Source organism: Tursiops truncatus, chromosome 15, assembly GCF_011762595.2.
Source record: "Tursiops truncatus isolate mTurTru1 chromosome 15, mTurTru1.mat.Y, whole genome shotgun sequence".
Lineage (NCBI taxonomy): Eukaryota > Metazoa > Chordata > Mammalia > Artiodactyla > Delphinidae > Tursiops > Tursiops truncatus.
Window position 1 is genome coordinate 1,775,857 of NC_047048.1, and position 16,186 is coordinate 1,792,042.

The window sequence follows — 16,186 nt, forward strand, 5'->3', positions numbered from 1 at the left end:
GCACAGGGCTCTGGGTGGGCTCCCGGCAGATCCGAGGAGGCAGCAATGGGCACAGCCAGGCGCTCCTGGGTCCTGCCGCACCCGCCCTCTGTCACGCGCCCCAGTTCCTCGGGGGCCACGTGGGGCACTTTCCCTCTCTGTGATCCAGTCCCTGGGCTGCAGATTCGGCTCTTCCTCTCCAGCCAAGGACTCAGCAGAGCTGCCTTGGCCAGTGGGGGTCTGGTCCCAACACCCTCTGAGCCTTCGTGGACTAGCTCCTGCTGGGGGGACCAGACTCGGAAAGCGCAACAGGTGCTGTGGCCGCAGGCAGGGCAGCGCTGGGCTGGAGCTGGGCCTGTCCGTGTCTCCCAGCCCACTGATGCCGGCTGGCCAGGGGCCTCAGTTTCACTTCTGTAGTGTTACTGTTTGGCTTCCCAGAAACAAACAGCTTACTAGACAAATGTCACGAGCCTCTCGGTAGAGCAGCTGTAGCTTGGGGGTCAGAGACACAGAGCACCCAGCCCAGAGCCTGACCAAGAGCCCCTGGTCAGAGCCGAAACAGGCGCCCTCCCAGCTGTTCTGTCCCCCAGGCAGGGCAGTACAGTGCTGGGGACAGAGCTGGTCACCGCATCTTCAGACCCGAGAAAACCAGGAGCCCCAGAAAGGCCCAAAGATGGGGCCTGGCGGCGCAGAGCCTGGTGGCCCCAACACCTACCCCTCAGCGGGTGTAGACCTGGTGGCAGAGGCAGCCAGCAGCCTCACCTCCCAGCCAGAGGGCCACGTGACAGCCGGTTCTCCCCAGCGCCGGGGCACTGGCTAAGAGCGAAACAGACAAAGTTGATTTCGCCTAGCTTCCCTGCCCCCCCCCCCAATGCATAGGCCCTGCACCCTCGCAGCTGCTGTCCGCGCAGGGCGTGCTCTAGACGCTTCCACGCAGCCCCTCGGTGTGCTCTGTTACGTGTGGCACGTTTCTGTCACTCGCAGCCTCAGAATCCTGGTGTCGTGGGACGCTGGGCAAGCGCCAAGAACCATGGACCAAGGACATGGTCCAAAAGACGTGATGTTTAAACGCCGGTGACGAGTTCTAGTCTTAGGCGGCACCCCTCCCCAGGTATAAGCGCGTGGACAGACTCCAGCTAGAGGGACGTTTTTTCCTGTCTCCACACTCTTTCCTATTTTCCAAGTGTTCCATGAATGTGTCTTACTTTCATAAACAAGAAGAGAGGCGATAAATGCTGTTTTTAACCAGAGTGAATTTCCTCCTGATCGTGGAGATGGTGCCAACGGAGCCAGTCTCATTCACAGGCACACGCTGACCCTGCTTGAGTCACAGCATTGAACCAGGGTGCTGTGGTCTCTGCTAGGAGACTACTGGCTCCTGTGGGTCCTGCCTAAGTGGCCTTCCAGGCTGGCCTCACACAGCCCCGGGCACAGAGCACTCACCAGCTCTGAGGCAGCACGTTCAGATCAGAGGGACTCCCTTATCTTGGGCTGAGGCCCAGGCTTCTCTCTGCCTCAGGGCCTTTGCACGGGCAGTTCCCAACGCCTAGAACTCTCTTCCCCAAGGTCTCTGCACAGCCACCTCGGTCTTATCTTTAGGGTCTCGATGGGAACATCCAAAGCACTCAGGGCCCCACACACTGGGCCGACGTGGAAGGTGAGCTGCTATGCCCACTGCACGCCAAGCTCCAGGCAGATCCTCGCCTTCTGGTCGTTCAGAGCCTGGCTCACCGCCTCCACGGCAGGCAAGGTAGCGCCTCCTACAGGAAGCCTTCCCTGACTGTTGGACTTCCGCAGGCCTAGTCCTGACCTGATCGCAGCACCATCACACCAGCCTGTACTGTCCTCCAGCTCACAGCTTCCAGTCTCCCCTTAACTGGGGGAGACAGTGAGTGACAACGAGAGGGACTGAGGGCAGAGAGTGAGTGTGACCTCGACCTCAGGACACTAGGGGTGTGGGAGGCTTGGGAGTGGGGAGTCGGGAAGGGCTGGTAGGAGTTAAGGGGGCAGATCCCCAAGGTGAAGCCCAGAGAGGTGGATGGACCCACCCAAGGTCACACAGGTGGGAAGCTACAGAACTCGAGCCCAGGCTGGGCACCCCGCAGCCAGGCACCCGCACGCCGGTCTGCAGAGAGGGCTCTGAGACTCTCCCCCTAGCCCCCGCCTGCAGCCATGACAGCCCTGACCTTCACCACGGAGGACAGACTGGCCTCAAGCCACATCAGGTCACAGGCTACGCAACCACCAGGGAGTCTCCTCCCTCCTCTGGGTCTGCGACCCCTCCCCTGTAAAACGAGCATCCCGCCCGTCAGCTGCCCCAGGTTTGGGGAGCCCCTGGCATGCTGGGAAGAGCCCAGTCCCAGGGGAGCCAGACCGGCAGCCAAGCAGGCAGGTGCGGGGGTGGGGCGGCACACAGCAGACCCCAGAAGCCTTCTGCCCCTTCCAGCACCTGCCAGCCCGCACAACCCCTCAGGCCCCACAGAACGCGCAGCAGCACCGTCCTGCGCAACAGCATGAGCCCCCAAGAGACAGGAGTCGCGGCCAGGGAGCCCCTCCTCTCCAGGGTGGAGGCCCCAGGAATACGGGGCCAAGAGAAATCACAAGCCTTTAGGATGCAAAACCCGACCCCTGGTCTTGCAGAGGCGCCAAGCCCCTAGCACGGGGCCAGCCAGGGCGCTGAGAGCCCGCAGAACAGCCTCCCTCAGCACCTAATCCCTCAGTCACATCCCCTGCAGGGGGCCAGCCCTCGGGGACTCAGGAAGCCCCTGTCCCCCAAGGCTGACTCTGGCTCCTAGGGGGGCAGGGGCAAGGGGCCTGAAGCAGGATTCCGGCCCTACCACCCACTCGCTATGTGATTCTCAGCCAATCGCCTCTTTAAGCCTCAGTTTGCTAATCTGTACAATGGAGACGACTGTCCTCATCTTCCAGATTTGTGTGAGAAAAGGCTAGCGATAGCCCCAAACAGCACCCCCAAACAGGGTCTGGCCCATGGGGTTTCCACTGGGTTTCACCGGGCTCCCAGCAGTGGATGGTGTGGGCAGGAAAGAGCGAAGGTTAACAGCTGGTCTCCCCAGGCCATACCACCCCTCTACTCCTGCATCAGGGCCCCCGCTTCCTCTGGGCGGCCTGGGAAGCAGAAGCCCCTCCCCGGCTGGGCCCAGCCCACATGTGGGGAGAAGACTGCCAGGCCCCTGCAGCCCAGGTGCGTGCCAGACACAGACAGGCTCCCAGGCCAAGAGGGGTGCCCCAAGTCAGGAGGATACGGGGTCCACCACCCAGCCGCGGGATGAGGGTGGCCATGCCCCCACAGCTAGGAATGCTCCCCCAGGGGAGGCAGGAAGAGGCCCTAGGCCAGGGCCCACGCCAAGCCCTCGCCCACCCACCCAGAGAGGGAGCTGTTTAGGCTGCACACCCAACACAGAGCAGGAGCACGGGCCCTCACTCCCCTACCCGCCCTGCACAGACGGCGCACCGGCCCAGTTTCAGGAACGAGGCAGTGAAGGCTCAGAGGTCAAGTGCTTGCCCGAAAGCACCAGCACAGGAGGGTAGGGGCAGGACGACTCCCAGGTCCTCCCAGGTCCAGCTAGCTCCACAGCCCCGAGCCAGCAGCGAGGTGGCGGGGGACGGAGCCAGGCTGCTTTCCACACCGTGAATTATTCAACAGCTAATTCTGCTCCGCGGGGAGAGGAGGAGAGAGTGAGTCAGAACCTCCCCCGCGGCAGAAACCAGGGCCCGCTCAGGAGCAAAGGGCCCTGCAGGAGGCTGGGCTGAGCGGAGAGGGGCCTGGCCACCACTCCCGACGCCTGCAGGGGCTGCAGGCGTCGGCCCCTCGCTCACTTCCCACCGCAGGTCCGGGCGCCTCGGAGGGCAGGAGGGATGGCAGCCAGTTCAACCGTGGTGGGCAGCACGGGCAGGTGGCAGCCCACGGGCCAGCAGGAAAGCCCCACGTGGGTCACAGACACCCCGGGTACCCCTGGAGCTTCAGAACTGACAAGTGGCAGAGACCTTGCTAAAGTAAGGTACATTGTCCTGTTCTGTGGAAGCAGAGCCCCGGGAACAGGTGTGGCAGGGCCACCCCAGGTGAAGTTCGTGGAGTGCACAGAGGAGTGGTGTTGCCCTCGCATGGGTCAGCCCCCCAGGGCTGGGCTTCTAGAACACGGGTGTCCGGTTTTATAAGAATCCTGCTGTCCCTGGGTGTGCATGGGCCAATCCCTAGCCCCCTTTCTAGTCTGCTTAGAGACAGATCAGCAGGGCTGGGGGACCGGGCACCACGTGAGCACTGAGGCTGGGGCGGCAGGCTCCCCTGCAGAGCTGAGGTGCTTCTGGTTCTCCACCTCTGTACAAGGGAGACCAAAGAGGAAAGAGCTTTGAACTGGAGAGGGGTGACACGGTCCACGGATATCGGACTCCCAGGCCATCTTATGAGCAAAGTCGTTCCCACCCCACCCTGGGGCTCTGCATTCATCACCAAAGAGGAACTCAGAGGTGTTCTGGGTGACCAGGCACCCCAGTCACTGGGTGTGTGGAATCCGGATCCCCAGGCAGGAAGGAAATGTCCACAGCCAGGTCCCCTGCCCGGCACTCAAAGAGCAGTGGCTCAGTGGCAGGGGTGGTGCTGGGCTTGGCATGACCCCAGACCTGGGGCTCCACTGGTACAGCCTGGTTACTCGGGGAGAGGGCTGCGAAGGGTCCGTGCCACTCCCCAGCTCTGCCCAGGCGCAGCCCCTTTTCCAGCCTTCCAGACTGAGGCCAATCTGGCGTCCCCGTGGCCAGGCCTCCCTCCCTCAGGGCTACAGGCAGCCGGGTCTCTGGGCAGGCACTGTGTGTACATCCCACAGCTTGGCCGCCCAGCACGGGGTCGTTACCAGCCAGGGAGGGCTGGCATCTACCCAGACCACTCACCCACCAAAAGCCTGGCAGTGAGTGGGATTCCCCAGCTGGGGGTGAGGGGTGAGGAATCCCCACCTGGCTTCACCCAGTGTTCTCGGGCATCGGCCGTGGTCTCAGGGCCCTGGGTCCTCTGGGTAGGGAGTTCTGCCTGGCAACACCCCCAGGCCGCCCCTGGGCAGGAGCCTTAGCAGGCACTGACAGCTGGCAGAGGGGTCTCCGTGGAGGGCAAGGAGGCAGCTCCTCCCAACCCCAGAAAGGAGGCTCTCAGTGGCTCGAGAAGAGAAGGCTAGAATCTGCAGGGCTGTGGACCCTCCGTGGGGAATTGGGGGGGGGGGTCCTTAGACTCTCAAGCAGGGGAGACCTGTGACCCAGGAGGAGGCTCTCCAGAAGAACCGGTGCTATGACCCACGAGAAGGAGTGGGCCATAATCCTCCACGGAGGGTGGGGAGCCTTTAGACCCTCCAGGAGGAGGGGACCATGACCCTCGGGGAGTGGGGCTCAGGACCCACGGAGGAGGAGGAGGCCGTGACCGTCGGTGGGGGATAGGGAGTCTTCAGACCTTGTAGAAAGAGGGGGCCGTGACCCTGGGAAGGGGGATCGTGACCCGCAGGGAGGGGGGCCGTGACCCGAGATCTGATCCCCGACCCAGGGGGCCCGCGTCACCTGCTGGTAGTCGGTGTCCTCGGGCCGGAACTGGCTGCTGGTGGTCTCCCAGCGCAGGTTGAAGTGGGGCAGCCGGTGCAGGAGGCTCACCCACCAGGGCGCCGCGTAGCTGACCCCGGCCATGGCGGGCCGGCGGCTAGAGCGCGCGGCGCCGCGGGGCTCCCTGGCTGGCCTGGGGCGCAGGGATCAGGGGCCCGCCGACCCCGGCCTGGCCTCCCGCATCGCCCACGCGCTCCTGGGTCCGGCCCGGCCCGGCTCGGCCCGGCTCGGCCCGGCTCGGCCCGGCTCGGCTGCGCTCGGCTCCGGTCGGCCGCCCGCGCCCGCCGCCTCTTTGTTCGCCGCCGCTGCCACCGCCGCCGCCGCCGCCTCCGCGCGCCCCCGCCCACCGCCCGCCGCCCGGCCCCCGCGCCGCCATTGGCCGGTCGCCCGCCGGCCCCGCCTCCCGCACCCCCCGCCCGGGCGCCCCGCCCCTCCCTGCTCCCGCCCTGCCATTGGCACGCTGGACGAGGCTCCGCCCACTAGGGCCCCTTCCCCAGGCCGAGGGGCGCCTGGCGGGGAAGTCGCTGACGACCCGCAATCCCGGCAGCGGGCTCTTCGTCCGCTGCACGTGGAGCTGCGCTTCACCCGGGCGCTCGCTCGTTGGTTGGACCATTGCACGTTCACTGAGCTTCTGCAGGGACTGCCTGGAGGGGCTGGGCTGGCTCCTCAGCAAGCAGCCGTGGCTCACACGCAGACTGCGGCGCCGGGTGAGGGACCCAGTGGCCTGTCTGTAAAATACGGATGATTTGGAGGCAAAGCCTGGCTTGGTGACCTAGAGCTGTGTGATCTTGGGCAAGTCACTTAACCTCTCTGTGCATCAATGTCCTCGTCTGTAAATAGGGAATACAATGACATTAAAACGCTCAGAGAATCAGAGTGTGACCCAGTCCCAGTAAGTGGCCGGGGTGAGGGGTGGGCGTAAACTCAGTTCCTAACGGTGCTTCCCTTTGGGGAAGGTTGGGTCTTATATCAAGACGTAGAAGAAAGACAGTGCCCTGTCCTGGCCTCCTTGAGCCTAGAAATTCAGGCAGCTGCCAGGGAGGGCTGAGTATGGACCTGGAAGCCACACAGCCACACTTCCTAATGGGGCGTCTTCATGCGTGTTACTGAGATGGGGAGCCCATGAACAGACAGAGGAGGCTGGAAACGCTCTAGGTGCTTGGCCCAGCACACCCCTCTCTGTGTACCCCAGGGGCAGTGGGTGCATCCTCTTGGCTGTGGCTCGTCACCACCTGGGGGCATCATTTCTGGCCCTCCTGCATTCTGAGAAACAGGTCTCCACACCTGGGGCGCTGCCGTCTGCCATGCTTGGGCTCAGCCAGCTCTGTGGCTGGGCTGGGTTCTTGCAGGCAGGGACAGCTCTGAGCAGTGGCTTCCCAAGAGGCCCGTCTGTCTGCTCACCTGACGGCCCTGACTTTCCCGTTTTCCTGTGATAAGTCTGGGAAGCCCCAATGGGCCTCCTGCAGACAGGCAAGCATGGGACAGGTGGGAAAAGAGCCCTTTGCAATGCTATGGTTTCTACTCTCTGATGAGTCACAGACACCACCCGGTTGGGGACTAAGAGCCCTGAGCTCCTTTCCACGTTACAAGAACCTTCACAAAATTGTGCGTTTTCCTCTGGTAGGGCTAGAAAACCAGACCCAAACATTATATGAAATGGTAACTTGGGTGTACGGGGTTGAATTATGTCCCCACAGAAAATATGTACGAGTCCCAACTCTTGGTGCCTCTGTCTGCGATCTTATTTGGAAATAGGGTCATCGCAGATGTGATCAAGGTACGTTGAAGTCATAGGAGATTATGGAGGGCCCTAATCCAATGACGGCGTCCTTATAAGAAAGGAATTTGAACATGCGTTGCAGAGATACAGAGACATGAAGAAAACACCGTATGAAGGCAGAGGCAGAGATGGGGGTGATGTGTCAAGAAGCCAAGGAACCCCAAGGACCTGCCACCAGGAGCTGGGAAAGAGGCCTGGAGCAGATCCTCCCTGACAGCCTCAGAAGGAACCAACACTGCTGACACCTTGATCTCAGACTTCAGCCTCCAGAACTGAGAGACAAGACACTTCTGTTGATTAAGCTGCCCAGCGTGTGGTCCTGTTATAGCAGCCACAGGAAACTCATACATCAGGCTGTTCAGAGCTTCCGGTTGGCAGGCATTCTGTGTCTCTGATTGCACAAAATGGCAAAGGAGCTTGTCACTGATTAATATTTGCAACGTGTTTGGTGGGTGAGACATTTTCCCACAGGGATCCATGGAGAAAAAATGATAAAGGAGGTCCAGGGTGGAGAAAAGGAGGGACTCACAACATGCAGTTTTGGAAGAGCACCGCCAAAGCCTCTACTGGTGGAGCCTGAGCCTGAAACCTACTGCTGCTTGAGGTCCAGTGTTGGTGAGAAAATCCCCGTGGAACTGAAAAGCCCCTGGAGAATTGTGCTTTCCTGTGGGCAAACAGGATCCAGGGGCCCTGGGGTCTGACGCTTGCAGCGGTGCGATCTCTGCCTCTCTACTCCTGTCCTTGATCTGCAAAACGGGGTTCCTGCGGCCAGGCACCCAGGAGGTCGAGGGTTAGAGAATGCCAGGTGGCAGGGGTAGGGCACAAGGAAGGCCTGCCGCCATCCTACGCCACCCTTCTTTTGCCTGGCACTCACGGGCTGGAGCTGCAGTGGTTCTTCCTGCCTGTCCTGGGTCCCCTGCAGCTGGAAACTGACTTTAGCCCCACTCTACGGATGGGGCAGCTGAAGCCCGGGTCCCACTCTTGCTCAGGTGGTACAAGAATCGCCACCCAGTCAGGGAGCCAGGATTCAGCCTCATGTTGTTGCCTGCAGACTCCATGACCTGAAATAGGGCTCCAGTGGCCGGAGATGCCGGAGAGGACTTGGTCTGTGGCGCTGGCCACTGACCAGCACGCCAAGGGACGTGCCTTCAATGACCTTGCAGTGTGACTCGGGGAGGCGGCCGATGGAGAAACGGCTAATCTTCCCCCAGCTAAGGAAGCAGCCCAGGCAGCGATAAGGAGCCACAGCCTCCCATCGCCTCCACCACGGGGACCCGGAGCCGGGGAGCCCAGAAGGCCCAGCAGGGCCAGGCCTGCGCGGGCAGGAAGGCCCCGCTGAGCCACCCTCAGTGCCCACACCCACGATCTCCTCCGGCCTCAGCCAGGTTCCCACATCCCAGAGTGGGTGGTGAGGGGGCTTTCGAGGCTCAGAAGTGAAGAAGCTTGCCCCCCATGGACACATTCAAGCGGCAGGCAGATGGACCTTGGTTTCCTTTATTTGAAATGGGACTAAAAATAGTCCCACCTCCTGGGGAGGTCACGCGGCCCAGGCTGTGTGTGGAAAGCCAGGCCGTATGACCCGCTCCCGGGGTGCACCATCTTTGGACACTGTTCTTTTCTTGCTCTCACCCAGGTCTTCTCAGCTCCAAAGCCCAGGTCTTTTCCTTTCTTTTCTTTTTAAATTAACTACCTCCTACTCCAAGTCACAGGGCCTCTGAGCCCCAGCCTTTTCACGGCTAAAATGGGTAGAGTCCTGCTTGGATCATAGCAACGTGAGCGTATGTAAAGTGACATGACACCGCAGCACTAACCCAAACGTCCATCAGCTGGTGAACGGATCGACAGAACGCAGCACCGTCACTCGGAGGAATATCATTCAGCCATAGAAAGCAATGGAGCACTGACACCTGGTACAACACGGGTGAACCTTGAAAACACTGCGCTCAGTGAAAGAAGCCAGACACGGAACCCCACAAACGGTACGATTCCATCGAAATACCCAGAACAGGCAGATCCACAGAGACGGAAAATGGATGAGCTGTTGCCAGGCGCTGGGAGAGGGGAATGGGGGGGGACCGCTTAATGGGCGAGGGGCTTCTTCTCGGGGGGATGAAAAGTTTTGGAAATACGTAGTGAAGGTTGCACAACATTGTGAACAAAGTTAATGCCACCGAATCGTACACGTTGAAATGGCTACGCACGTTTTGTCACAGGTACAAATGACTACATGTGCAAGGGCCTCCCTCAGTATCCCCCTGACCGCCTTCCTTCTTCTTTCCGCCCTCCCTCCCCCGCCGCCTCCCGCCCTTCCCCCCCCCCCCTTCCCTCCTCTGAAGTAGAGTCTGTGAGTGAAGGACAGGGATGAAAAAGTCTGTAAGGAGAGAGCACTGAGGACTGAGCTGCTTGGAAGCATCTGGTAGAAGCATCTGGAACAAAGGAGGAGGCAAGCCAGGCCAGGACCTCCCCAGGGTCTGTTCTCCAGGCCAGGAAGGTGGCTGGGTTGAGGCTCTTGAATGGTTTGTCCCAAGACCTGTAGGCGCTGGGAGAAAGGCCAGGCAAGGGATGGGTGCCAGACCCTGGGGCGGAAGGCAGAACAATGGAACCCCCTGCATTTGGACCCTGGCCAGCGAGATTCACATTTTCCATGGAGATAGAGCTCGTGAGAACCGGCAGGGAAAAGGGAGAGCCGGATGCCGGCTTTCCCCAGCTCCCGCTGAGACGCACAGCCAGCCTAGCGCCTGGTCCCCACAGACACCTGGCCGCAGAAAAGCCACAGGAGCGCTGCTTTCAAGCTGGCCGTGGTGGAATTGCCCCGTGGCTTTGGAGGCTGGGAGAGATGCCAGCCAGTGTGGTCCCTGAGCAGGCCACGGGAGCCAGCCCAACAGACCCAGCCAGAATGGTGTGCACACCCCTGGCATCACCTATCCAGCTGCCTTGCTTACCCAGAGAGCGCCCCCCCCACCCCGGGAACCAGGAAATCAGTAGGGATGGCCTCTGACCCGCCAAGGATGCTGTGCCGGGTACCAGCACGCACCCGTGGTCTCTCTCAGAGCCTCCTGACTCTTACTTCACACTCAGTACTGACAAAGCTGGTCCTTGCGTCCCAAGCCCAAGGCAGATCCCAAGCAGCGCCCCAGAGGAGGTAGCCCCAAAGTTACATGAAGGGAGACTGGCACCGGAGGAAAAGGGGTCGCAGAGACACCCTCCCCGGGTGGGTCCCCCGTCCCTGCCCACCCACCCCGCCCAACCTGGCATCTGTGATGAGCATTGTGCCAAGCTGTGGGACCTGGGCTCATCTCAGGTTTTGCCACCAACCGTGAGCCCTGTGGGGACCTATGTCGCCCTCAGGGTCCTCAGTGCTCACCAAGCCCAGCTTCCCCATCTTACAGCAGGGGAGGCTCAGGCTCCAACCCACAGCCTTGACTCGCGAAGAGAGTCAGGAGGCCGTCTTACTCGAGGGGAGAGGGTGAGTGTGCGTGCACCCCGACATTTGCACAAACACCTTTCGTGCCCAGAGTCTCACTTAATTCTTGCGCGAGGTGGACGACCGCAGCCCCTGTTTTAAGAGAAGGAAACAGAGGCTCAGAGAATTGGGTGCAGAGACAAGATGGACACCCCTGTCTTCTCTTATTTCTGGTTTAACTCTCTCCCCAGTGCAACCCGCGGAGTGATGTATTTTTAAAAGGCCGATGTGTTGGTTAGCTACTGCTGCATAATGAACCGCCTCAAACCTTGGTGGTTTCAAGCAACCACCACGGTGTGTGTTGGCAGCTCCGGGGGTCAGCAGCTTGGGCCCAGCTGGGGGGTTCTTATTCTGTCACCCCGAGTCACACATGCACCTGCAGCCATGTGGCAGCTCCAGCGGGGCTGGGTGGTCTCAGCCAGCCTCGTTCATGGCTGGGGGTTGGCGCTGACTCAACGGACCACGTGGCTCCAGCCAGCCACCTCGGGCTTCTTCAGCCGGCCTCTCAGGGAGGCCAGAGAGGGCAAGCCAGAGGCTCGTGTCCCCTTTAACAATGCTCCGTCGGCCAAAGCCAGTCACAGCCAAGCCCAGGGATAAGGGGCAGTCAGAGCAGAACAAGGCAGGATGGAGCGGGGTGTGGACACGGGGCAGCCAGGACAGAACAAGGCGGGACAGAGCGGGGTGTGGACACGGGGCCATGGCTGTGACCGTCGCGATTCAGTGGACTCCCCAAATGGGGAAAGGTTTCTTCCAGCCGTGGTGCTCTGGGGGATGTTCTCTGGTCAGCCAGTAAGTTCCCTTCCACCCTGGTGGGCTCAGGGAAGGGGGCTGGGTGTGGGCAGCTGGGAAAGGAGGGTCCTGGAGGCTGAGGTGCGTATGGGCTCCTCCTGGCAGCCTCACGAACCTCCACTCCATCTCCAGGAGCAGTGGGTCTCTGGCCCTCCGTGGGCTGGGGTCCGTGCCGGTGACCAAGGCTAGCTGGGAAGGGTAGACCGAGCATTGCACTGCTCCTGTGCTTGGGGAGAGGGGATGCCTTTCCGGGACTTTGGAAGCAGCCCAGCAGAGCCAGGAGGAATTGGGGTCCCCCCATCCCACCCCACGCCTGGGGCCGTGGGAGGGACAGACGCACACTTCCCTCTCCAGAGCCCCTCCACCCCCACCCCCGCCAGCTGCTCCCAGGTTTGGGCTGCCTGGTGACATTGTTTCCCCTCCAAGAGCGGAGACCCTTCCACCGGGCAGCCTTCCAAGCCTCGGTCTCCGCGTCTGCAAAAGGAGGACAGTTCTACCTCCCTGCCTGGCGGTCCCAGGGTCATGCTGGAAAGGGGGTGCTCACAGCTGTAGCCCAGCTTACTTCCTTCACTGTCACCTGTCCCCCAGTGAACAGCTCAAGTCACTCACCCCACAGCCGGAAAGTCTTTGCCTTGCCTGCTAGAGGCCGGCCACTGGCTCCCATGTGGGGGACACTGGGTCCCCAGATTCAAAGCCGGGCCTGGACAGACGTTCTTCGCATGCGGGGAGGCCTGTTTCACTGTCAGGGTGGGGTCCGGGGAGTCAGGGTGAGCCAGGGTTGCGTCTCCTGGGGAACCCGGAGGCCTCCCCCTCCCCAGAGAGATGCGATCCCTGCCTGGACTCTGAAAAGGAAGCCCCTCGTCCAGGCCACCAGGAGCTCGGATGGGAAGGGCTGTGCCCTTGGTCCTGAGCTTCTCCCCTCCACCTGGGTCTCTGGGAAGGAATCTGACCTACTGGCCTCTCCCTGGCTCCCAGGGCCTCAGAACCAGGTGCAAAGGCACCCACATCTGCCCCTGCTGCCCCACTCTGCCCCGTCTCTCCTGGAGGTGCAGGGTGGGCGGTGGTCAGGTGAGAAGCAAGGCAGAGGCTTCCAGAAGCAAAGCCATGGTGACGACCCATCACAGCTGGGCCCTAAGAGATGCTCCACACGTGTTTCCGGAACAGACACCATCGTGGTCTTAGAGGGCAACGCTGGCCGGCATAGGCCCACCCAGGCCACCCAGAGACACGGCCATCGTCACTCCCTTTTTACGGATGGCTAACAGGCTCACCCCAGGTCACCAGCCAGGATGGTTTGGACCCTCAGCCCGGATTCTTCTGCCTGTGGACCCAGGGACCCTTTCCTCCGCAGACGTCCCAGCTGGGTCTGCAGCGTGGGCGTGGGGCTTGGGGGCAGCAGGAGGTCCCAGCAGGCTCACCCCCTCGTCTGCCCAAGGCTGAGGCCCAGCTCTGGGGGCGCACTCTGCTATGCGGACGCCTCCACCTGCCTCCCCACTGAGGACCCCAGAGGAGGGATGGCTGGAAACGTGCTCCCCATCCGAGCCTGCTCCCCCTCCGGGGGCCGGGGCTGGCCTGAGTGCTCTCCTCTTTGGGTGGGTGGCGGGGAGGGGGCTGGCTTCACTGGGCTCCGCTGGGCCCTGGGTGGGGGGGGCACAGGCGGCATTCACAGGGTTCCTCACCAGCCCTTGGGCCATTGTGCTGCCCTCCCGGCTGCCAGCCATCCTTCCACCTTCTGAAATGCAAATCCGACTCCGTCATTCTCCTGCCAGCAGCCCTTCCCTGTTCCCACGGCTCCGGGGGTGAAGGCCAAACTCCTCAGCAGAATGTGCAACGCCCCCCCCCCCCCCCTTCCCTCCTGCGCTCCGTGGCCCCCGGGCCCCAAGCTGCCCCGGTGCCGTTTCCGGCTCTGGGGGGGAGGTGGCGGCTGCTGGTTCCCTCGCAGGAAGAGCCGCCTCCCCACGGGCTCAGCCTCAGCCCCTCGTTCCTTCTTCTGGGCGAGTGGGGGGAACAGCCTGTTCCTGACCCTGTGGCCACTGCCCCCCGCACACCATGCCCCTGGGCCTCTCCCGCGTGGGCCCTCGCCACCCTGGTGAGGGGCGCTCGGCCAGACTTCTGCCCACTGGGGGCCCAGCACCTGGGCAGGTGGGTATTGGGCAGGGAAGGAATTTCCTCCAGGCCCACAGAGCTCAGCCTAGCTGAGAGACAGACTCGCAAGCAGATGAAATACCCCTTGATGCTGTGCGCACAGTGCCTTCCTCCCTCGGTGCCCGGCACGCGGCAGACGTGCAGGAAATCTCAAAGCACACGGAATGAACTCGCGTTGTGAGAACACAGAGAAAGGAGGGGCTGACTGCAAAGAGCTTCTCAGCAGCGGGGCCGTGTGGGCTGGCTCGGTGGAAAGGACATTCCTGGCTGGGAAACAGCTCGTGCAAGGGGCCAGCTGGAGGTGGGGAAGGGCCTCCTGTTTCTTAAAAGGCCGGGGGATGGGGGCCGAGCTGGTAATGGAGGGAATGCAGGATGCCCCGTGGAATCTAAGTGAATCTGTTGAGCAAGGGGAGAAGGTGTGTGTTTACGGAGGTGGGGAGGAGGACCCAAGGGCCTGACGCTGAGGGAGACGAGGAACAGGGAGGAGAGTGCTGGCCATCCCACTGGATCTATCCTTCTCTTCTTCCCTAGTAACAGGCCCTCTCACTTTTATTGAGCATATTGCCATCTAGAATAAAAGACAACATTTCCAGGCTCCCTTGTAGCTGGATGTGCAACTATGTTCTGACCAACAGGATATGAGTGATGTCCTCAAGTGAGGGGATGCCCCTTTCTTCCTTCCTTCCTGCTTGCTGGAATGCATGTGTTGTGGCTGGAGCTCAAGCAGCCACTTTGGACCGTGAGGCCTTGTGTTCAGGAGAGGGGAGCAACAACAAGAGCACAGGTCTTTGAAAATCACGCAGCTGCCGTATTTTACCGGTACTGCTTTCCTTGGGGCTTTGGAAACTTCTAACGTGTTTGGGTTACTGTCATTTGGGGTGTTATACTCCAGCCCGACCTAAGTCTAACAAATGGAAGGATGGCTCGGATTCTGAAGAATCCACTGAGACAGAATGCACAGAGCTTGGCTGCTAATTTGATGGGGGGGCAGGGGAATGAGAAGGGAGAGTCAAGCCTCCCTCTGAGATCCTGTCTTGGGAGGCCGGTAGAATCCTTCACTCAACATGCATTAAGCACTTTTTTGTGTGCTGGGTACTGTGTTTGCTGTGCGAGTATACCGGTGGATCCCATGACCACTGTCTTCACGAATCTCTTGGTCCCGTGGGGGACAGAGGATACAACGGAAGAGCACCGATGGAGGGAGGTAAGCACCTCACCCGAGAGCTGCTGGGCCCCTCATTTATCCATTCTGCACAGTTATCGAGCACCTACTGTGTACCACACACTGTGTTAGGCCTTGAGAGCAGCAATGAGCGTCACAAACTCAGTGTGGAGTTTACCTTAGAGAGTCTGATAGGGGAGTCAGACAACAATCAAATAATCTTGGCTTTACACAGAGAAGCAGAGCTCTGCTGAGTGAATCCCTGCCGAGCGATTATGCCAGGGGCCGCAGAAGGCCCTGGGGGGATTTGTGATGCACCAGCCACATCTGGGCTGGGCATCTCCAGGGGGCAAGGGCTGCTGGCTCTCGTAGGGCAAGGCACCGTCCCCGGCACGTCCACCACCTTCCTGCCCCCTAACCCCAGGCAGCAGTGGACAGCAGATGGGGCCTGGCCAGAGGGAGTCTGCGCCGACTGGCCATGGGGGCGTGGCTATTCAGGGGAGGCTGAGGTGGTGGTTTGGGCTGTGGTGGGCAGGGATGGACATGGAGAGGAGTGGACAGACGTGAGCCGTACTTGGGAGGTCGTCGATAGGATTTTTTGTTGAAGGACTGGAGGTGGTGGCGAGGGGGTCACGGATGACACTCCCCACCCAGGTGTCCGGCCTGTGCACACGATGTTGGGGTGGGTGAGGAGGCCTGCGGGTGAGCCTGCTTGGGAGGGGAGAATTGTGTCGTTTAAAACACCTTTTTTTAATTGGGGTAAAATACATATAACAAAAAATTCTCATTTAACCATTTTAAAGTGTCCAGTTCAGGGGTGTTAGGCACATTCACATTGTTGTGCAAACATCACCACCATCATCTGCAGAACTTTTCCATCTTCCCAACGGAGGCTCTGCCCCCATTACACGCTCACTCCCCTCCCCCTCCCCCAGCCCCGGGCACCCACCCTCTGCTTTCTGTCTCTATGGACCTGGCTCCTCCAGGGACCTCCTAGGACTGGAATCACACAGTATCTGCCCTTCTGTGTCTGGCTTATTTCACTGAGCATCCTGCCCTCGAGGTTCCGGCTCCGACACCTGAGAGGCTGTGATCCCCTGGGGTGGGACCGCTGGCCAGGGGCAGGTTAGGGGGCAAAGGTAACTCAGAGCTGGGCTAGGCCGAGTTTGAGGCACCTGGGGCACACGTGTGCAGACGTTCACGTCGATTTCGGGTCTGGGTGGGGTCTGGTTGGGGTCAGAGCCTTGGGGACACCCAGGTCTAAGAGACTGTAGGG

General features: G+C 61.1%; 1 protein-coding gene across 1 annotated transcript in view; it reads right to left on the bottom strand.

The window, feature by feature from the left end:
• TTYH3 (tweety family member 3) overlaps positions 1-5,878 on the bottom strand; it is a 29,353-nt gene extending 23,475 nt beyond the window's left edge. Inside the window, exon 1 of the mRNA XM_033841101.2 lies at positions 5,533-5,878. Within this exon, the coding sequence (XP_033696992.1) occupies positions 5,533-5,655 (123 nt within the window). The 5' untranslated portion in view covers positions 5,656-5,878. The remainder of the gene's footprint in view (positions 1-5,532) is intronic.
• Positions 5,879-16,186: the final 10,308 nt, after the last annotated feature.